This window comes from Oncorhynchus gorbuscha, linkage group LG16 (assembly GCF_021184085.1).
Source record: "Oncorhynchus gorbuscha isolate QuinsamMale2020 ecotype Even-year linkage group LG16, OgorEven_v1.0, whole genome shotgun sequence".
NCBI lineage: Eukaryota > Metazoa > Chordata > Actinopteri > Salmoniformes > Salmonidae > Oncorhynchus > Oncorhynchus gorbuscha.
In genome coordinates, this window is record NC_060188.1 from 36950500 (window position 1) to 36974257 (window position 23758).

The following is a 23758-nucleotide window of genomic DNA, read 5'->3' on the forward strand; positions in this document are numbered from 1 at the left end:
TGGTGCGCAATGTCTAATATTAAAAAAAACTCTTGAGATATTGCTTGTCTGAGATGAGTACCTTATGATAAGCTGTTGACCACACTATCTACCAAGAGAGTGCTCATCTATATTATTCGTAGCCGTCTATTTACCACCACATACCAAAGCTGGCACTAAGACCGCACTCCAGCTGTATATGGCCATAAGCAAGGAGAAAATGCTCATCCAGAAGCAACGCTTCTATTGGCCGGGGACTTTAATCCAGGCAATCTTAAATCTGTTTTACCTAATTTCTCATTTCTGTCACATGTGCAACCAGATGAGAGAAAAAAATAAACTCTAGACCACCTTTACACCACACACAGAGACAATGCTCTCCCTCGCCCTCCATTTGGCAAATCTGACCATAATTATATCCTCCTGATTCCTGCTTACAAGCAAAAACTAAAGCTAGTACCAGTGACTCGCTCAATGCGGAAGTGGTCAGTTGACGCGGATACTATGCTACAGGACTGTTTTGCTAGCACAGACTGGAATATGTTCCGGGATTCATCCAATGGCATTGAGGAGTACAGTATACCACCTCAGTCACTGGCTTCATCAATAAGTGCATCAACTATGTCGTCCCCACAGTGTCCGTACGTACATATCCCAACCAGATTCCATGGATTACAGGCAACATCCGTATTGAGCTAAAGGCTAGAGCTGCCGCTTTCAAGGAGTGTGACTCTAACCCGGACGCTAATAAGAAATCCCGCTATGCCATAAGACAAACCATCAAACAGGCAAAGCGTCAATATAGGATTAAGATTGAATGCTACTACACCGGCTTTGACGCTTGTCGGATGTGGCAGGGCTTGAAAATGTTTATGGACAACAAATGGAAACCCATCCACGTGGCGTGAGCCTACCAGACGAGCTATATGTCTTTTATGCTCAAGCAACACTGAAGCATGCATGAGAGCACCAGCTATTCCGGTTGACTGTGTGATAACTCTCTTGGTAGCCAATGTGAGCAAGACCTTTTAAACAGGTCAACATTCACAAAGACGCGGGACCGATTACCAGGACGAGGCCTCAAAGCATGTGCAGACCAAAATGTTCAACCTCTCCCTTACCGAGTCTGTAATAGCTACATGTTTCAAACAGACAATGAAGCCGTGAAGTGCTTTGAAAGGCTGGTCATGGCTCACATCAACAGCATCATCCCAGATACCCTAGACCCACTCCTAATTTGCCCCAACAGATCCACAGATGACGCAATCTCAATCGCACTCCACACTGCCCTGATCGTGGACTACAGGAATAGGCGGGCCTAAATTATTCTCTCTACTATTATTCTGACATTTCATATTCTTAAAATAAAAGTGGTGATCCTAACTGACCTAATACAGGGAATTTTTACAAGGCTTAAAATGTCAGGAATTATGAAAAGCTGAGTTTAAATGTATTTGGCTAAGGTGCATGTAAACTTCTTCAACTGTATAACTTGGCGGAGTCAGAGGAAGGCCCCCCAAAATTGTCCAAGTCTCCAGTCACCAAAGTCATAGACTGCACAGCAAGCAGTACCAGAGCATCAAGTTTAAGACCAAAGGTCTGCACCTGTTGTATTCGGCGCATGTGACAAATAAAGTTGGATTTGATTGCACTTTTTCCAGAGGACGGCTATTACTTCTGTAGTGTTTAAATGTCAAGATCTATTTTCTTGCTCAGTAAAAACATTTTGAAACCTAGAATTATTCATGTTCCTTTTATACTCCCACTGAATTCTGATGTTGTGGGTTTTCTTTATTCCATATGCATCTTTTCTTGGGCTAATCAAAAGTATTGTCAGTGAGGATAGTGTAAGCAATACCGACGCATACCTGGGAGTGCAACCAAGTGTAGCGGTATTCAACACCCCACTTCCAATATTGCTATCAACCACATCGAGAATCAGTCACACCATTGTTCTATTTTATGGTGTGTTATGCATGCATGGCATGATACACCACAATGAAAGGTCAGCGTAATTATATTTGAGAGAGCGAGAGAGAGACTTTTTTCTGTTGTACAAATTCCATTTAATACAATTGTAGCCAGGTACCATTTGAGGTAAGCCATATGGACCGATTTCATGTTTTTCTCACAGAACTTTGTGTATGAAAATTTAAAGCAGTCAGTCATGCGATGTGATGAGTTGAGTTTAGTCGCACTCTGAGTGTTCATACTGATTGCTGCTATCCGTTCCACATCATCAAAGTAGGCCTACGAATACAAACAAGGGTTTCCCCATAATACTGCCTTTTGAATGATTTAACCAACCAGTGAATTAACCACATTGGCAAAATCTCGCATTGACGTAAACATGGTATCCTTGACTTACAGTAGTAATACACACTGCTAACCCACTCCCTCATTGCCAACTAATTTTTCCAGAGACGAACTAGCCACCAGACTGTTATTTTTGAGAGGGAAACAGCTTGGATTCACCTGACTAACTTTACCCCACAGCTACTTCACTCTTTTAATTTTCTAATCATAGCCCTCTACAAGGCATCATTCCGTTCCGTTATTGAAATGTACAAAATGCTTAGTTGTCATTCGTGTTCTTTGCATATTCTGTGCCCGATAAGACATCAACATTTCTACTTTAATTAATCAAGCTATTAATTGCGTCCAGACTAGACTTAACAAATACACACATTACTGTACTCAGTAAAAAGGGATAGAAATCTGCTATGAACATCATAATCAAATTGTATTTGTCACATGCGCCAATACAACAGGTGAAAAACCTTACTGTGAAATGCTTACAAGTCCTTAACCGACAACGCAGTTCAAGAAAGAGTTAAGAAAATATTTACTAAATAAACTAAAGTAAAAAATACTAAAAAGTAACACGTAAAATAACATTAACGAGGCTATATACAGGAGGTACCTGTACCGAGACAATGTGCTTACAGGTATAAGGGCAGAAAGCAAGACCCAAATACAGACACAGGAGGCAGATGGTAGAGCTCTGATGTTTATTATAACAAAGGGAGTAGGCAAAGACAGGCCGGGGACAGGCAAGAGTTCATAAACCAGGTCAGAGTCCAAACATTACCAGGTGATAGGCAGTTTCGAGGTCAGGCCAGGCAGGGGTCAGAAACCGATCCGAGTCCAAATACAGTACAAGGGGCTGGTAGTCAGGCTGGTAGTCAGAACAGGCAGAGTGGTCAGGCAGGTGGGTTCAGAGTCAGAACAGGCAGAGTGGTCAGGCAGGCAGATTCAGAGTCAGAACAGGCAGAGTGGTCAGGCAGGCGGGTTCAGAGTCAGAACAGGCAGAGTGGTCAGGCAGGCGGGTTCAGAGTCAGAACAGGCAGAGTGGTCAGGCAGGCGGGTTCAGAGTCAGAACAGGCAGAGTGGTCAGGCAGGCGGGTTCAGAGTCAGAACAGGCAATAGTCGAAACCAGGGGGACTAGAAACAAACAGAGAAATATAGGAGCAAGGGAAACTGCTGGTTGAATTGGCAAACAAGACGAACTGGCACAGAGAGACAGGAAACACAGGGATATATACACCGGGGATAATAATCGACACCTGGAGGGGGTGGAGACAATCAAAAGGACAGGTGAAACAGATCAGGGTGTGACAGGTTTGATTAGAGGTATTTGTACATGTAGTTATGGGTAAAGTGACTATGCATAGATCATAGACAGCACGTAGCGGCAGTGATAAAACAAATGGAAGGGGGGGTCCAGCTGGCGCCATATGATTAATTGTTCAGTAGTCTTATGGCTTGGGAGTAGAAGCTGTTAAGGAGCCTTTTGGTCCTAGACTTGATCCTCCGGTACCGCTTGCCGTGCGGTAGCGGAGCGCACAGTCTATGACTTGGTTGACTGGAGTCTTTGACAATTTTTTGGGCCTTCTTTTGACACCGCCTATTATATAGGTCCTGGATGGCAGGAAGCTTGGCCCCAGTGATGTACTGGGACGTACACTCTACCCTCTGTAGCTCCTTACAGCCGAGCAGTTGCTATCATAGGTGGTGATGCAACCGGTCAGGATGAACTTTTTGAGGATCTAGGAACCAATACCAAATATTTTCGGTCTCTTAAAGGTGGAAAAGGTGTTGTCGTGCCTTCTTCACCACAGTCTTGGTGTGTTTGGACCATGATAGTTTGTTGGTGATGTAGACACCAACGACTTGAATCTCTTGACCCGCTCCACTACGTCAATGTTAATGGTGGCCTCCTGTTCAGGTTCATCTTTTCCTGTAGTCCACGTTCAGCTCTTTTGTCTTGCTTACATTGAGGGAGATGTTGTTGTCCTGGCACCACACTGCCAGGTCTTTGACCACCTCCCTATAGGCTGTCTCATCGTTGTCGGTAATCAGTCCCATCACTGTTGTGTCGTCAGCAAACTTAATGATGGTGTTGGAGTCGTGTTTGGCCACACAGTCATGGGTGAACAGGGAGTATAAGAGGGAACTAAGCATGCACCCATGAGGGGCCTCAGTGTTGAGGATGAGCATGGCAGACGTGTTGTTGCCTAAACTTACCACCTGGGGACGGCCCGTCAAAAAGTCCAGGATCCAGTTGCAGAGGGAGGTGTTTAGTCCCAGGGTAATTAGCTTAGTGATGAGATTTGTGGGCACTATGGTGTTGAACGTTGAGCAGTAGTCAATGAACTGCATTCTCACATAGTTGTTCCTTTTGTACAGGTGGGAATGGGCAGTGTGGAGTGCGATTGAGATCGTGTCGTCTGTGGATCTATTGGGGCGGTATGCAAATTGTTGTGGGTCTAGTGTTTCCGGGATGATGGTGTTGATGTGAGCAATTATCCACCTTTCAAAGCACTTCATGGCTACCGATATGAGTGCTACGGGGAGGGAAATCATTTGAGCAGGTTATCTTCGCTTCCTTTGGCACAGGGACTATGGTGTTCTGCTTGAAACATGTTATATTACAGACTGGGTCAGGCAGAGGTTGAAAATGTCAGGGAAGACACTTGACAGGACGTGTACCAGGAGTACATGTCCTGGTAATCCATCCGGCCACGTGGCTTTGTGAATGTTGACCTGTTTAAAGGTCTTGCACACATCGGCTGAACATATCCCAGTGTGTGCTAGCAAAATAGTCCTGTAGCATAGTATCCGTGTCATCTGACCACTTCTGTATATTGAGCGAGTCACTGGTACTTCCTGATTTCATTTTTGCTTGTAAGCAGGAATCAGGAAGATAAATTTATAGTCAGATTTGCCAAATGGAGGGCGAGGGAGAGCTTTGTATGTGTCTCTGTGTGTGAAGTAAAGGTTGTCTAGATTTGAGGTAAAACATTATTTAAGTTTGCCTGCATTAAAGTCCCCGGCCACTAGGAGCGTCACTTCTGGATGAGCTTTTTCTTGTTTGCTTATAGTTCGTGGAGTGCAGTCTTAGTGCCAGCATCGATGTGTGGTGGTAAAATACATGATTACGAATACTATAGATAAGAACTCTCTTGGTAGATAGTGTGGTCTACAGCTTATCATGAGGTGCTCCACCTCAAGACTTCTTTAATATTAGACATTGCCCACCAGCTGTTATTGACAAATACACACACCCCCACCCCTCGTCTTACCAGAAGTAGCTTATCTGTCCTGCCAATGCACAGTAAACCCAGCCAACTTTAGATTATCCATGTCGTCAGAAACCCATTGTCTTCCCCCATTGAACATCGCATCATTCATGACCATCTTACCATGAACAGGTCACATATACCCTTTCTACTGTACAAACTGTACTGTATTCTGCTATTGTCTCTGATATTTTCTTTTCACATTGTGCATTCCAGCATGGTTTCAGCAACTATGGTTGATGTGTATTTTTTTATTTTTTATTTTACCTTTATTTAACTAGGCAAGTCAGTTATGAACAAATTCAAATTTTCAATGACGGCCTAGGAACAGTGGGTTAACTGCCTGTTCAGGGGCAGAACGACAGATTTGTACCTTGTCAGCTCGGGGATTTGAACTTGCAACCTTCCGTTTACTAGTCCAACGCTCTAACCACTAGGCTACCCTGCCGCCCGAGGGCAGCGCAGTACATTTCGGCAGACACAAGCCCTTGTTCGTATATGGCATACTAATTCAGACACCCTTTGAGAAATGTCCATTTACACAATGAGGAAAAGAAGGCAGTCCTTCCACACAAACACAGAACAATGGTACTGTACACAGAGAACATGTTTGCTCATAACTTAATTTTAACAAAGTTCTAGGAGAAGAAAGTGTTTTATAATGAACACTTAGCTAAGCATTAGCGAGAACAAATGAACTGGCGATGACAGCATGACAAAGAGCCCAATCTTCACCGCGTGCATGATAATCATTAGGTCAGAGCTATCCCACATATTCTAAAGTTTCCACATCTCTTGCAGCCAACAGCACTTGGAATGATCAGAGTCAGTGTATTTGTCCAGAATGGATGAATAGTAGCTCCATTGTCCATCTCTACCATTCCAGTATTAATCAGAAACAATGTTCCTCCTTCAGTCAAGTCGAAGAGAGCGGTATTAAAGTCCTTATATCCGCAAGGGTCTTTTCCAATCAGTTTGTGCAGTTGAGTACAAAATAAAGACAGTTCACTAGAGTCCGTTTCTCGTGATCTTTCCGTTTATATATAGATCTTAAGGAATAACCGTGCAGTTCCCGATGGCATTTTTAGAATTTAGTCCTGTGCTTGGATGTGCTTGGATAGCTGGATGGTAGGTTAGTCCACTAAAAAGTACTTTCATCTTGACTCGAAGCGATAACAATGTACAAGTATACAGATTGAAACCAATCTGTCTCAGTCTCTCCAAGTCGTACACCTAAGGGACTTGCAAGTGCAATTGAACCACTCACACAAAAAATAGGAAAAGGACTATGCTGTATATGTTTAGGAGACGGAGTAGCCTATATGCTAAAGACAAAAATGTATCCAGAATTTGTGAACAAATACTCCTGCTTTATGGGTGGTCCTTGGCAGTGCTTCCTCATTTAGTGACCATATAAGACCAGAGGTAGGACCAAAAGGCCAGTAAAGGAAGTTGGAGGCAGTAGGCCAAGTGCGTGGGCAGAGTTTGGGAGCCCATCTGACGGGAGGGTAGAATCTCTCCACAATCGGTCATTTCCGCTGGCCTAAGGGTGAGAAAGAGAGATCAATTTGACAAAAAGCATTGTAGCCCCACATGGTTAGCCTGAAACATAACATAACTAGGTAGGTATTATTCACTGCCGAGGGCCAAAACTATAAGCTATGCATTATCATTCAGAAATTTCAAAACGATGTGTCAAAGGTGATCGGGTGGGAGTCCTCTAAATATGCAAATATAACCTCCCTGAACTTAACTGGCAAAGGTATCAACTCCTGGCAACCTTTTCTTTAGATGAAATGCTGTACAAACAACTGAAAAACTATAATATTCCATTTTCTCTGACCCTGATGAAACAATCACCACACCTGTGTTGTAATAATTGATTCCGGAATGTTCCGTGTGGTCTCCACAGTATCAGGCAGAGGGTTGATGGCATGGCTCTCTCTGCCAGTGGCTGGGCTGAGGTGTCTCAATTCGCTGGACGTGGGCATCACGTCTGTCCCGCTCCCAAACGCCAGGAGAGCATTCCCTGTTTCACAAGATGAGAAAAGGCACAGTGTGAGAAGAGGAGACAATTAACCTGAGGCTCCCGAAATGGACCTGATACGTCTTAATGAATTTATAATCACGCCCACATTCAATTACTGCACAGGACTCTGCCTGAGCGGCTTGGACCAATTTGGATTTGCTCGGTGGATAAAAAAATACTCAGTATTCTCTTCTTGTTTCCCCAACTGCACCTGCCTCTCCACATCCTCTCATTAGCTCACAGACTAGTGTTCTCGGCCAAACAAGTCTGAGACCTCGCTCTGTGTCCTTTTTTGTCATGGAGAGGAGAGGCCACAGGACAGGTTTCTATCTGATGGCACTAGATTTACCCGGGAGGAAGATAGCCCCTGTCTGTTTAAACAGGTCAGATGAAAACACTGTAGCAAAGTCAATAATAAGGATGATTAATTATTAGAAAGGGCATGCACAAGATTGGAATAGAAATGGATAACCTTCATGGTGAGTGAGTCACCCACAATGATGCATGAAGCTCCTAAAATAAAGCCAAAAATGAACGTCTGGGTCATGTGCTTGAAGGCACTCTTCATCTTCTAGATGGATCATGAACATATCACACATTTGCTTAGTCGCTCTGGATAAGAGCGTCTGCTAAATGACTTAAATGTAAATGTAAGGTTAAACTAGCTTGTCTCCCAACATGAAATATTACACAATCATTACAGGTAATAACATTACTATGCTATTATGGGTTAAGTCTGTAATCGACACAAATGGTCTCCATAAGGAACTCTATACAAGTTGCATATTATCAGCTAATATTTACATCAACTGTTGAAACGGGAATTTATGCATAAGCCAATAAGATGGGGTGAATTAATAAATATGTTATTACTTTAGGTAAGCCCTGTGATTCTCTTTCCTGAGTGAAAAGGAAATGCACTGAACACCCAGGTGGAATTACCAAGGATACGGCATGAAGGGGATGATTAATATGAGAGAGAGAGAGCGAGAGGGGTGAAAGAGAGAGGAGCGAGAGAGTGAAAGGAAGAAATAGAAAGAAAAAGCACGAGATTATACTCTGACTGGTCATTTTCCCACAGAGGGGATAACTATTTAACACAATCGTTCACTGCTATTGAGCCTACAGGTGACTAACTGCTGTGGGACATATCTGCCTCATTGTATCAAATTTTCCCCTCGTCAAATCACTTCTCCTTGTGAGCCCAATTTGCTGTAGTCCTTTGGCACAGGTATTCAATGCAAGTAGGCTAGGATGAACGAGGAGTAACATCCAATAAATAACATTTGGAAATAAGAGAAAAACTGCATTTAATCCAACAGATTAGACAAATCAAATTATGCTTGGTTTCAATGGGAGCTCTGTGAAGGTTTTTTTGTAGAATAATTGCAAAAGCATTGTTATGTAGACCAATTATTGTAATGGAAAACCAAAGTGTTGCTTTTGAGATGTTGGATAAATCATTCCTCAAAGGGAGACAGCATATGAGAGACATTACAAAAAAACTAAAGGGCAAAATCCCCAGAACTCATGGAGTACATCGTCCCATATATTTTACCATTGGAATATAAATAACAATATTTTATAGAAATAGGGCATCTTGAGATACAATAAGATGTTGCTCTTGTTCTTCTCCCCTGTAAACCTGGGTAGTGTAACATGCTCATTAGGGATACCATAGCAAAAGGTTTCAAAATGTTTCCAATAGTTCAGAAAGTACCTTGGGCCGTTTTCCTCCATCGCGTGCCTAGTGAACACAACCCTACTCTAAGGCTATATCCCAAATGCCACCCTATTCCCTAAATAGTGCATTACTCTTGACCAGCGCCTTATGGAACCTAGTCACAACTAGGCCATTTGGGATGCAGGCTAAGTCACTGGAGACTGCTTTTTGTGATGACTTGATGGGAGCCACTCACCGAGACAGACGTTGTTGGTGAAGTATTCCAGGAAGTCGGAGCACTCTACTCTCTGGTTTCCGCTGGCAGAGCAGGAGCACCACGGGGCCACGCTAGATGTGGAGTTATCCATATAGTTGGGAGTTATCGAACTGCCTGCAGAAACAACATGTTCTCAGTTTAGTATCAAATATTCATTCCCTCGAAAGACCCATTGTTATAGGACTGTTATGCAACGTAAAACATTCATGAACCTTGTTTGCAATTCACTGTTCAATCGCACAATGTGAGTGGGGATGTGTTATTCAAGAAATGAGCAAAAATGCAGCTATGAATACAAGTGTGTTGAGGGTAATTCTTGCCAGCTGTCTGTTGCTCGTTTTTATGGAGTCAGACACTTTCATTTGCGCTTTCTTTGAAAATGGTTGGAAGTGTTTGTGTGCCATTTCTCTCCCAAGTTTTGAAATGGAATGGAGAGTTTAAGTGCTTAATAAATACAGACCAGGATTGAAAATGCCAATTGTCTGTTTGCTGAAGGGCACCACAGAATGCTCTTGAAATGTATTAGGTCACTTGTGCTCTTTTTTTCGAGAGCATGAAAGAAAAATGGCCAATCTTTGAACGAGTGCATAAATCAAAGTCTACATTTCATCAAAGACACTTCTCAAAGTGTAATAACAGCCTTTACACTTCAGAGTCTGCCTTCAGAGGTCCTTATGCAGTGGTGGGCCGTCAGGGCCAGCAAGGCCTTCTCTGCTGGCCTAAACATCATCAGAATATAATTTTAAAAATATATATTTTCCCACAAATATGTATTAAATTATTCCCCAGATTATTCCCTCACACTCTTCATTTCATAGCGTTCCTCTTGGTTGCACTGCTTCCAGCCCCAGGTTGAGATTTGGAGGGCTGGTCTTTATGTTAGATCTTTTATCCAATCATATTCAGCCATGTGTTGCCAGGGGTCTAAAATCTGCCAGCTTGTAGCTTAAAGTGAATGGAAATAAAAATTTAGTGTCAACCAATCAGCTTTAGAGTTGGCTATTGTACACAGGAGCCAGCTAGCAGGCGTAGTGCGTGCACGTCTTTTGATTGGATTATCAATATTGAGATGCAGGTCCTATATGGGCAGGTCTCAGGACTAGGAAAGTGAAATTGATAAACAAATTAATTTGCGTACTACTAAGCTGTTTTTTCAACCCACAATGGCGGAAGGAGAAGATATCGATTTGGTCGAGGATATAATTATAACGCCATTCTCAAGACAAACTTTTCAAGAAAAGTTAGACATTGTCAGGAGAGGTAGTTGCTGACGCTACAAAGCCTGTGACAGGCGGGAAAGGGGTTCGTTCGCCACTTTCAACTATGGGTGCTATCAATGACTCACAGGCTCCGAGAAGCACTGCAAACTGTACTGCTGGGAATGCCTATTATTTGCAAGTGATCAATTTGGTGTGTGGAGCCACACTGGCTTTGCAACCCTGAGTTGTCTAACCAAGGCAGCAACGAGACACCAAAGTACGGCTGGGCACTTACAAGCAATGGTGCTTTTGAAAACTTTTGGGGACATCCGAGTGGATCTACAGCTCAACGAACAAGCGCGCAGGGCAACGAAGCTGCACAATGAAAAGGTATTGTACTCTTCCCCTGCAATTCTCAGAATAAAAATGTCAATTTCAAGGTGACGCAACGCCTGGTTATACTGCGTTTCTGTCTAAATGTATAGTGTCTAGAGCCATGGAATCATAATGATGGTAATAAGAGGTGGATTAATTCGGGTGGGACTGTGTAGGACTTCACTGAAGGCCCAGGCCCCAGAACCACGGCACGCTACTGTCCTTATGTGTATGGCATATTAGGACATACAGTTGAAGTCGGAAGTTTACATGCACTTAAGTTGGAGTCATTAAAACTCGTTTTTCAACTACTCCACAAATTTCTTCTTAACAAACTGTAGTTTCGGCAAGTCGGTTAGGACATCTACTTTGTGCAGGACAAGTCATTTTTCCAACAATTGTTTACAGACAGATTTCACTGTATCACAATTCCAGTGAGTCAGAAGTTGACATACACTAAGTTGACTGTGCCTTTAAACAGCTTGGAAAATTCCCGAAAATTATGTCATGGCTTTAGAAGCTTCTGTTAGGCTAATTGACATAATTTGAGTCAATTGGAGGTGTACCTGTGAATGTATTTCAAGGCCTACCTATAAACACCATGGGACCACGCAGCCGTCATACCGCTCAGGAAGGAGACGCGTTCTGTCACCTAGAGATGAACGTACTTTGGTGCGAAACGTGCAAATCAATCCCAGAACAACAGCAAAGGACCTTGTAAAGATGCTGTCAGAAACAGGTACAAAATTATCTATATCCACAGTAAAACGAGTCCTACATCGACATAAGCTGAAAGGCCACTCAGCAAGGAAGAAGCCACTGCTCCAAAACCGCCATAAAAAAGCCAGACTGGTTTGCAACTGCACACAGGGACAAAGATCCTACTTTTTGGATAAATGTCCTCTGGTCTGATGAAACAAAAATAGAACTGTTTGGCAGTAATGACCATCGTTATGTTTGGAGGAAAAAGGTGGAGGCTTGCAAGCTGAAGAATGCCATCCCAACTGTGATGCACGGGTGTGGTAGCATCATGTTGTGGGGGTGCTTTGCTGCAGGAGGGACTGGTGCAATTCACAAAATACATGGCATCATGAGGCAAGAAAATGATGTAGATATATTGAAGCAACATTTCAAGACGTCAGCTTGGTCGCAAATGTGTCTTCTTAATGGACAATGACCCCAAGCATACTTCCATAGTTGTGGCAAAATGGTTTAAGGACAAAGTCAAGGTATTGGAGTGGCCATCACAAAGCCCTGACCTCAATCCTATAGACAATTTGTGGGCAGAACTGAAAAAGCGTGTGCGAGCAAGGAAACCTACAAACCTGACTCATTTACACCAGCTCTGTTAGGAGCAATGGGCCAAAATTCACCCAACTTATGGTGGGAAGCTTGTGGAAGGCTACCCAAAACATTTGACCCAAGTTAAACAATTGAAAGGCAATGCTACCAAATACTAATTGAGTGTATGTAAACTTCTGACCCACTGGGAATGTGATGAAAGAAATAAAAGCTGAAATAAATCTATACTATTATTCTGACATTTCACAGTCTTATAATACAAGTGGTGACCCTAACTGACCTAAGACAGAGAATATTTACTATGATTAAATGTCAAGTATTGTGAAAAACAAAGTTTAAATGTAATTGGCTAAGGTGTATGTAAACTTCCAAATTCAACTGTATATAGTATATACACTGAACAAACATTAGGAACACCTTCCTAATATAGAGCCGCACCCCCCCTCCCCTTTTTTCTTCGGAACAGCCTCAATTCGTTGGGACATGGACTCTACAAGGATGATGGCCCATATTGGCGCCAATGCTTCCCACAGTTGTGTCAAGTTGGCTGGATGTCCTTTGGGTGGTGGACCATTGTTGATACACGCGGGAAACTTGAGAAAAACCCTGCAGCGTTGCAGTTCCTGACACAAACCGGTGTACCTGTCAAATACTGCAATACCCTGTACAAAGCCACTGCAAACTTTTGTCTTGCCCATTCACCCTCTGAATGGCACACATACACAAGCCATGTCTAAATTGTCTCAAGAATCAATTGTCTAAAAACCCTTTCTTAAACCTGTCTCCTCCCCTTCATCTACACTGATTGAAGTGGCATTAAGTGATCATAGCTTTCACCTGGATTCACCTGGTCAGTCTTGTGGAAAGAGCATGTTCTTAATGTTTTGTATACTCAGGGTACATACTGCTTTAAACCTTCACAAATAGGATATACTCAAATCCTACTCATTTATTTTAGGCCTACACTATTAAAGAAGCTAAATGTAGCATGTCCACCTCCAAATGGCAAATACTTTCCTTGTATGTACATACATCAGCATCTTTCAGTGATAGCTAACTTGTTACATGTAGCTCCTTTAAATAGTAACTTTAATTTCCCTCAAATCAAATATTTCCTGACAATCTTTGTTTTTTTACTCATTAATGAACCTTTTCCATCCTTCTCTCATTGCCCCTCTAACTGCTTTCTCCTTTTTCAGTACACTAGGTTAGTTAAATACTTCCTTTTCTCTCTTTCTCCTGTTCTCCATTCATCGATTTATCCTCTCCTCCACTCATTTTGCTTTCTCCAATCCGTTCTCATTCTTAAGTTGCTCTCTCAGGCTCTGTACCCACCTATCAGGCCTGTGTAGGCAAGTAGACAGGCTCCATAGTTCCCCTGCTTGCAGCTGTTGGCAGACGACTCGGCTGGTTGGCAGTCGTACTGGAACTGAGCCAGACGGGACCTACACAGATCCAATACAACTAGCACGGTTTAGTAGCGAGCAAGGGCCGGACACAAATTACAATAGTAAAAAATATGAATGTTTTATGAAATGGTTTTCACTGGTGGACGATAGGGTTATGCTATGAATTTGGTACCGCACTAGTAAACTCAGCAAAAAAAACTGTCTTTCAAAGATCATTTGTAAAAATCCAAATAACTTTTCAATGATAAACAATTAATGAACATGCACCTGTGGAACGGTCGTTAAGACATTAACAGCTTACAGATGGTAGGCAATTAATGTCACAGTTATGAAAACTTAGGACACTAAAGAAGCCTTTCTACGGACTCTGAAAAAACACCAAAAGAAAGATGCCCAGGGTCCCTGCTCATCTGCCTGAACGTGCCTTAGGCATGCTGCAAGGAGGCATGACACCTGCACAGGATCAGTACATCTGAACATCACACCTGCGGGACAGGTACAGGATGCAACAACAACTGCCTGAGTTACACCAGGAATGCAATAGGCTGAGAAAGGCTGGATTGAGGGCTTGTAGGCCTGTTGTAAGGCAGGTCCTCACCAGACATCACAGGCAACAACGTCGCCTGGCAAAAAAGTGCTCTTCACTGATGAGTCGCGGTTTTGTCTCACCAGGGATGATGGTCGGATTCGCGTTTATTGTCGAAGGAATGAGCGTTACACTGAGGACTGTACTCTGGAGCGGGATTGATTTGGAGGTGGAGGGTCCGTCATGATCTGGGGCGGTGTGTCACAGCATCATCGGACTGAGCTTGTTGTCATTGCAGGTAATCTCAATGCTATGCGTTACAGGGAAGACATCCTGCTCCCTCATGTGGTACCCTTCCTGCAGGCACATCCTGACATGACCCTGCAGCATGACAATGCCACCAGCCTTACTGCTCATTCTGTGTGTGATTTCCTGCAAGACAAGAATGTAAGTGTTCTGCCATGGCAGAAGTCCAGATCTCAATCCCATTGAGCACGTCTGGGACCTGTTGGATCGGAGGGTGAGGGCTAGAGCCATTCCCCCCCAGAAATGTCTGGGAACTTGCAGGTGCCTTGGTGGAAGAGTGGGGTAACATCTCACAGCAAGAACTGGGAAATCTGGTGCAGTCCATGAGGAGGAGATGCACTGCAGTACTTAATGCAGCTGGTGGCCAAACCAGATACTGACTGTTACTTTTGACCCCCCCCCCCCCTGTTCAGGGACACATTATTACATTTCTGTTAGTCACATGTCTATGGAACTTGTTCAGTTTATTTCTCAGTTGTTGAATCTTATGTTCATACAAGTATTTACACATGTTAAGTTTGCTGAAAAGAAACAGTTGACAGTTAGATGACATTTATTTTTTGCTAAGGTTACATGTAAGGCTATGTGGCATACTGCAGTGAGGGGCATTTATTTATTTATTTCCACAATCCAGAATCATTAGTACAGCCACAGAGCAGGAAAGGGGGAAGGAGAAATAATGGTCATGACAAGAGATCGCAATAACTTTAAACCATCTTACATTTTATCTGTGTAAAATATTTAATGTGTTTATCCAGCAGACTCTCAGGGGTGTTCTAAATGATGTTGGTGGACAGCTTGGGGGTAGATATTGAACCATTGTTGATTGCTTGTTCGGTTTGTCTGACATGATACAGATGTGGTTCCCAAATTATCGGTCACGGCTCCACTGGTGGGTCACAGCTGGTACTGTCTGGGTCATGAGACTCCTGACTAAAGACTGGGTTGAAGCATTGGTTTGTTGAGTTAGTGGTTCACAATAAATATGAACAACAGTTTTTTGGTAAAAGCAAAAATATGTTTGGGAGTCAATGTTATACATCTTACACTGAGTGTACAAGACTGTTAGATGAGCTGGCCGAGATCAACCTCTCTGGGAGCGAGTCACAATATGTTGGCTAAAACAGAAAGTGGTAGTAGCTCATTGTGGTCTATGTCCCAAAATAGAAAAGTAAGTAAATAGGTGCAGTACATTACACATTAACAGTATGTTGTGTTATTAGAGCTTCTAACTCACCTGCACACATAGTCACCCTTGCACATACTCATCTGTATGAGGCAGCTGGGTTTGTCTGAACCCTCATAGGAGCAGCCGGGGACAATGGTTTGCCTGCGTCGCTCGGCGCACGCCATGTCCGTGCAAGGGCAGAAAAGCAGCTCATGTGTGTAGGCTGGAGGGACGCGATCAAAGAACCGGCGTAGGGCCTTATTACACTTGGCCTTGTTGCAGAGGCCCGACTTGGCCAAGGGTTTGATGCAGGCAGATACGTACTCTGTGCGGAGCTTCTGGCACAGGTCGTCAACATTACACGCCTTGGCTGCGTCCAGGCAACGGTTCACCGTCGCCACATTGGCCTCAGAGTCTGTTGGCGCAAGGAATAGGAGGAACCAGGAATCAGTATCATAGAATAAGAGAATGACCAAGCATAACATTTTTGGTAAATGCTATATCACCCATCAGTGATATATTGTTGAAACAATACAGATAGATAATCAGGTTCCTCTCTTCTAAGGTTAGTGGTATTCTTTGTTTGAATGCATTGGATTCTTTCCTCCGAGGAGGCACACCATCATACTGTAGTCCTCTTCAAATAACCAAACAAATATATAAGTTATGGGTAGATATATTTGATGGTTAGAGCATATTTAGAACCTAATTTGAATTTCCAAAGCATGACACAATAATCTCATTATAAGTGAATCAACACATTCAGACATAGTCTTGAGGGAAATTGCCATTTAAAAGTAGTAAACGTCTTGAGAAACCTAAATAATTATTGACGGGTAATTCATTGTTCCTCTGTACTTCTCTTCCTGCAAATGAAAATGTTAAAGCAGATGTAAATGAGATGCTTGGAAGCAAAACCACATTTTTTATAATGCTAATTGTATTAATTTTTAACTATGCCTCCAGGATACAATGTGGGTTATTCTATGCCTAAGGCTGCCCTCCAGGGGGACCTAAAAGATGGTGGTTTATTTTCAACATGAAACCTCTGGCTCATGGTCAAAAGTTTGCGGTAACATCAAAATAAACTGAGGTCCATGTACTTACCAGCCGTGATGGAGGCCAGACGAACGGAGTAGTAGTCTCTCTCCACGGCTTTGTAAGGGTAACTCTCTACCAGGTTGAGTCCTGAGGGGATACGGAATGACACATTATATGACACAGTAATGACACTATCCCTTTGGAGCGAATGATCAGGACTTGCACATTGTTCATTTCCTGTAGTTGTTTATTACGACTCCTGCAGGTTAATACAGCAAATACTCCCCCTCTCCAAGGACCTTCAGTAATTTGTTACACGGTGACGCCAGGTGTGGTGACTGATGACTGACTGTGTGCCAGGCATCATGACTAAGCTGCGTCAGCCAGATTGTGTTGTGGGTAGAGAGTTAAATCTGTAACCTGTGTTACATAAATGGACTTGGCCGCCATTCGATACAAATGACAGAGCTAAGTTGCTCACCGTGTATGACAGACTGATGGAGACTCCAGTAGATGCTGAGGCAGTTCTTCTCCTTCTTCATGCCCCGTTTGCACTGGCAGCCATGCAGGGGGCTGGAAATCAGGGCTGAGACGGCGTTGGCGCACTGGCTCCGGGCCCCGGGGCCCAGCTTCATGCTGCCGTCGCCCGCCACGCACTGACGCAGGGTCCGCAGACGTGGGCTGCAGGTCTCGTCGCTGGAGCATGAGTCCCCCGCCACCAGACAGTCTCTGCCTGCAGACAGGACCTCATGCAGGGCTACAGGAGAGAAGGGGATGGGGAGGGTGGTGGAGAGAAAAGAAGAGTAGAAGGCAGGGAGTGGAGAACAATTATGATTGCGTACACAGGTTATTTCAGGTCACGGTTTCAATTTTGGAAACCTAATTTCTCATTATGCAGATCACCCAACCCATCACCTAAACCACTTGTAATAATCAAATGAAAAGCATGAGGCTTGTGAAAACATCTGATGAAATGTTGAAAATATTTGACTACTGGCTATCTGTTGGTTTCTGTTGGTCTATTACACCAGAGCCCGTTCTCTGTCCTAAAAGATGTTTGAGACTGAATTGTGTCACTGGCCTACTCACTGGCCTACTATCCCATAATGTCAAAGTGGAATGATGTTTTTAGAATTTTTAACTAATGAATTAAAAACCAAAAGCTGAAATGTCTTGAGTCAATAAGTATTCAACCCCTTTATTATGGCAAGCCTAGATAAGTTCAGGAGTAAAAATGTACTTAACAAGTCAAATAATAAGTGTCATGGACTCACTGTGTGTAGTAATTGCATTTAACATGATTTTTGAATGACTACCTCATCCCTGTACCCTACACATGCGATTATCCGTAAGTTCCCTCAGTTGAGCAAAACACAGATTCAACCAGAAAGACCAGGGAGGTTTTCCAATGCCTCGGGCAACTATTGGTAGATGGGGACCAATGGTGACTTTAAAACAGTTAGAGTTTAATGGAGAAAACTGAGGATGGATCAACAGCATTGTAGTTACCCCACACAATACTAATCAAAGTGAAAAGGTGAAAAGGAGGAAGCCTGTACAAAACTAAAAAATATTCCAAAACTTGCACCTATTTGCAAAAAAAACAAAAGAGGAAATAAATTAACTTTATGTCCTCAATACAAAGTGTTATATTTGGGCCAAACACAACACATCACTGAGTACCACTCTTAATATTTTCAAGCATGGGGGTGGCTGCATCATATTATGGGCATGCTTGTCATCGTCAAGTACTAGGATTTTTGGGGGGATAAAAATAAAGGGAATTGAGTTAAGCACAGGCGAAATCCTAGAGGAAAAGCTGGTGCAGTCTGCTTTTCAAAAGACTCTGGGAGACAAATTCACCTTTCAGCGGGACAATAACCTAAAACACAACGTCAAATATACACTGGAGTTGCTTACCAAGATGGCATTGAATGTTTGAGTGGCCTAGTTACAGTTTTGACTTCAATCCTCTTGAAAATATTGGTGTCTATCAATGATTAACAAGCAACATGACAGAGTCTGAAGAATAAATAAAAAGTACTAACAAGTACAATCCAGGTGTACAAAGCTCTTAGAGACATACCCAGAAAGACTCTCAGCTGTAATCGCTGCCAAAGGTGATTCTACAAATGTATTGACTAGGGGATACTTATGTAAATTTGATATTTCTGTACTTAATTTTCAAAACATTTGGCAAAATTCCAAAACCACATTTTCATTATGGGTTAGTGTGTGTAAATGGGTGAGATATTTAACACATTTTCAATTCAGGCTGTAGCACAAGTGGTTGAATAAGTTAAGGGGTCATTAGGCTAGGCCCCTTTTTTCGCCACTTCCTGTCTGAATGACGTGCCCAAAGTATTATTGTTATTCAGGCCCTGAAGCCATGATATGCATATAATTGGTACCATTGGAAGGAAAACACTTTGAAGTTTGTAGAAATGGTAAAATAATGTAGGAGATATATGTTAGGAGAAAATCCAAAGAAACCACCAGATTTTCTTTTTGGAGAGAGGCCATGCTCTTCCAATGGCCAGTACACTCAACTCTAGCTCCCAGGATACAATTCCTATGGCTTCCACTGGGTGTCAGCAGTCTATGTTCAAGGTTTCAGGCTTGTAACTTGAATAACAAATTAGAAATAACAGTTTTAGTACAAGGACACCGGCTTGGAAATCCATGTTTGCGCGCGCCAAGAAGAACCTGCTAAATTCAGTTTCCTATTGAACATAGTTCTTTCCCTAAGAAATATTGTAGTGTCTGAGGAGTAAATAGAAACATATTTTGACTTGTTGAAAACAAAGTTTAGGGGTAGATTTTCAGACTCCTTTCTTTGAATGGTGAACGAGTTGATTACTCAAATGGATGGCGCCAACTAAACTGACTATTTGGCATATAAAGAAGGATTCTAACACGACACGACACACATGTTACAGCTGGGACCCTTTGGATGACAAATCAGAGGAAAATTTTCAAAAAAGTAAGTGAATGTTTAATCACTATTTGTGAATTTATGAAACCTGTGACGGTGGAAAAATATTGTGATGTGGGGCGCCATCCTCAAACAATCGCATGGCATGCTTTCGCTGTAATATCTACTGTAAATCAGACAGTGCAGGTAGATTAACAAGAATGTAAGCTTTCAACCGATATAAGACACTTGTATGTACCTAAATGTTTAATATTCACAATTTCTGATTATTTATTTGAAATGTGCGCCCTCCAGTTTCACCGAAAGTTGTTCCACTAGCGGGATGCCTAGGCTTTTAAGGGGTATGAATACTTTCTAAAGGCATTGTAAAATCCTCATTAGGAAGACATTCTATTTGAACCAGTCCTTGACTCTACGACAGGGTCGAGGAAAATTGGTAAATGATATTATTTCAGACTAATAAAATGTTCAGAGAAAGAGATTTGGGGATGATCTTAGACCATTCCGCCAAACCTTCATATCAGCTCTTCAATTCAAACCACAGGTTTTCAAAGGTGTTCAAGTCCGGAGACTTAAATGGCTGTTGCAATATGTTGATTTTATGGTCACTTAACCATTTCTTTGTGGATTTTCATGTGTGCTTAGGGTTATTGTCTTGCTGGAAGAATCACTTGCGGACAAATGTCAGCCTCCTGGCTGAAGCAACCAGGTTTTTGGTTCAAATCAGGGCCGCCTGCAGGCATAAGCGGTCACTTAGATCCCCTGGCTGTAAGGGACTCAGTCCATTGCAACTTTGTTGGTAGAGCATTGCACTTGCAATACCAGTGTTGTGGGTTTGGTTCCCACAGGGAACCAGTATGAAAATGTATGCACTTACTCTCCCCGCCCTGTGCACCTGGGTCCTGGACTTTGACGGGCCGCCCCTAGGTGGTGAGGGTAGGAAACAACATCTCCACCCCGCTGATCCTCAACACTGGGGCCCCACAAGGGTGCGTTCTCAGCCCTCTCCTGTACTCCTTGTTCACCCATGACTGGTTGGCCATGCACACCTCCAACTCAATCATCAAGTTTGCAGACGACACTACAGTGGTAGGCTTGATTACCAACAACGACGAGACAGCCTATAGGGAGGAGGTAAGGGCCCTCGGGGTGTGGTGTCAAGAAAATAACAGAGGGAGCCCCCCCCCATCCACATCAACGGGACAGTAGGTGAGAAGGTGGAAAGTTTTAAGTTCCTAGGCGTACACATCACGGGCAAACTGAAATTGTCCACCCACACAGACAGAGTGGTGAAGAAGGCACTACAGCGCCACTTCAACCTCATGAGTGGGTCACTTGAGGGGGTTGAGTCACTGATGTGATCTTCCGGTCTGGGTTGGCGCCCCCCCCTTGGGATGTGCCATGGCGGAGATCTTTGTGGGCTATACTCGGCCTTGTCTCAGGATGGTAAGTTGGTGGTTGAAGATATCCCTCTAGTTGTGTGGGGGCTGTGCTTTGGCAAAGTGGGTGGGGTTATATCCTTCCTGTTTGGCCCTGTCCGGGGGATGTCATCGGATGGGGCCACAGTGTCTCCTGACCCCTCCTGTCTTAGCCTCCAGTATTTATGCTGCAGTAGTAGTTTATGTGTCTGGGGGCTAGGGTCAGTTTGTTATATCTGGAGTACTTCTCCTGTCCTATCCGCTGTCCTGTGTGAATTTAAGTATGCTCTCTCTAATTCTCTCTCTCTTTCTTTCTCTCTCTCGGAGGACCTGAGCCCTAGGACCATGCCTCAGGACTACCTGACATGATGACTCCTTGCTGTCCCCAGTCCACCTGGCCGTGCTGCTGCTCCAGTTTCAACTGTTCTGCCTGTGATTATTATTATTTGACCATGCTGGTCATTTATGAACATTTGAACATCTTGCCCATGTTCTGTTATAATCTCCACCCGGCACAGCCAAAAGAGGACTGGCCACCCCACATAGCCTGGTTCCTCTCTAGGTTTCTTCCTAGGTTTTGGCCTTTCTAGGGAGTTTTTCCTAGCCACCGTGCTACTACACCTGCATTGCTTGCTGTTTGGGGTTTTAGGCTGGGTTTCTGTACAGCACTTTGAGATATCAGCTGATGTACAAAGGGCTACATAAATACATTTGATTTGATTTGATGAGGCTGAAGAAATTTGCCTTGTCATCCAAAACACTCAAACTCTTACAGATTGCACAATTGAGATATCCCGTCGGGCTATATCACCTCCTGGCATGGCAACTGTTCCACCCACAACCGTAAGGCGCTCCAGAGGGTAGTGAGGTCTGCACAACACATCACCGGGGACAAACTACCTGCCCTCCAAGACACCTACACCACCCGATGTCACAGGAAGGCCAAGAAGAACATCAAGGACAACAATCACCCGAGCCACTGCCTGTTCACCCTGCTATCATCCAGAGGGCGAGGTCAGCACTGGTGCATCAAAGCGAGGACCGAGAGACTGAAAAACATCTTTTATCTCAAGGCCATCAGACTGTTAAACATCTATCACTAACATTGAGTGGCTGCTGCCAACATGCTGACTCAAATCTATAGCCGCTTTAATTTAAATACAATTGGTCACTTTAAACACTTTAAACAATGCCACTTTATAATGTTTACATACCCTACATTACTCATCTCATATGTATATACTGTACTCTATACCATCTACTGCATCTTGCCTATGCCGTTCAGCCACCACTCATCCATATATTTATATGTACATATTCTTATTCATTCCTTTACACTTGTGTGTATAAGGTAGTTGTTGTGAAATTGTTAGATTACTTGTTAGATATTACTGCATGGTCGGAACTAGAAGCACAAGCATTTCGATACACTCGCATTAACATCTGCTAACCATGTGTATGTGACCAATGACATTTGATTTGATGTTGCTCTGGATAAGAGCGTCTGCTAAATTATTAAAATGTAAACAACTCAACTTACTGTTAAGAGTTAGAATAGTAGAATACAGAGGTTAACATTTGGTTGTGCATCAGCAGTTCTCTTGTTTTGTCAGTCGCTGACAGTCAATTAGCCATGTCAGCTGACAATTTTTAGATTGGTAAGTTAGTCTAGCCAGTTAACTAAACTTGTACTAATCATGGCCGAATAACGGCCCAGGGGCCCTTACCTGCAGGGGGCACCCATTGATTTTGTTGGTCACTTTGACTCAGATATCATTACATACATCATGTAAAAATGTGTATAATTGCAGGAAATTAGCTTTAAAACAGAAAAACAAATGATCCACCCCATGGATAGAATTGCTGGAAATTAGCATTAAAACTTCTAAAAAATGTTCTACCTTCACATAAACACTGGGGTGGCAGGTAGCCTAGCGGTTAGATCATTGGGCCAGTAACCAAAAGGTTGCTGGATCAATTACCTGAGCTGACAAGTTCAAAATATGTTAAATAAAGGTTCAACTAAAAAAAACAAAGGGAGATTTTACTGTCATTCTGTTACCAAACTTTGCATCTGAACTGTTCATCAAGTAAGTGTTCTGGGGTGTTTTAGGGGCCTATTTATCAATATTGCATAAATTATTCTAAAATACTACTTACGAACGGAATTTAGAATGTTCATAGGCATAGAAAATGCATCAAACAATCCTACAATCGTCACCATTGATAAATACCAATTGATTTCAGCCTCAGTGCTCGTGCACAACCTTGGCTATTTGCCTTTCGAAACACCACTAATTAACCATATATGGTCAAAATCATCCCTTTAAAGCCTGTGGGGAATATACAATGCGTACCGTGAAATACAACATACGCAACCAAAAAAAAGCGTTTTTAATTTACTGAAATAGACGTGCGAGTGTCAGAGGTTGAGAACAACCAAAAAGGTTTTATTTGGCTCGATTAATTGCGGCTTTACCAGTAGAAATCTAAACACAGCTACAAAGAGAGGACCCATCAGGACAATTCAAGTTGCTTTAGAAATGGCA

General features: G+C 42.9%; 1 protein-coding gene across 2 annotated transcripts in view; it reads right to left on the reverse strand.

The window, feature by feature from the left end:
* Positions 1-4731: 4731 nt before the first annotated feature.
* gfra4b (GDNF family receptor alpha 4b) overlaps positions 4732-23758 on the reverse strand; it is a 98931-nt gene continuing 79904 nt past the window's right edge. The window contains exons 3-9 of one of the 2 annotated variants that reach the window (XM_046303819.1): positions 17338-17613; positions 16923-17003; positions 15885-16230; positions 13742-13851; positions 9510-9644; positions 7427-7590; positions 4732-7104 (exon numbers count right to left, since the gene is read on the reverse strand). In XM_046303819.1, coding sequence (XP_046159775.1) covers positions 6964-7104; positions 7427-7590; positions 9510-9644; positions 13742-13851; positions 15885-16230; positions 16923-17003; positions 17338-17613 — 1253 coding nt within the window. In that variant the 3' untranslated portion in view covers positions 4732-6963. The remainder of the gene's footprint in view (positions 7105-7426; positions 7591-9509; positions 9645-13741; positions 13852-15884; positions 16231-16922; positions 17004-17337; positions 17614-23758) is intronic. The other variant, XM_046303820.1, reaches the window with a different exon arrangement.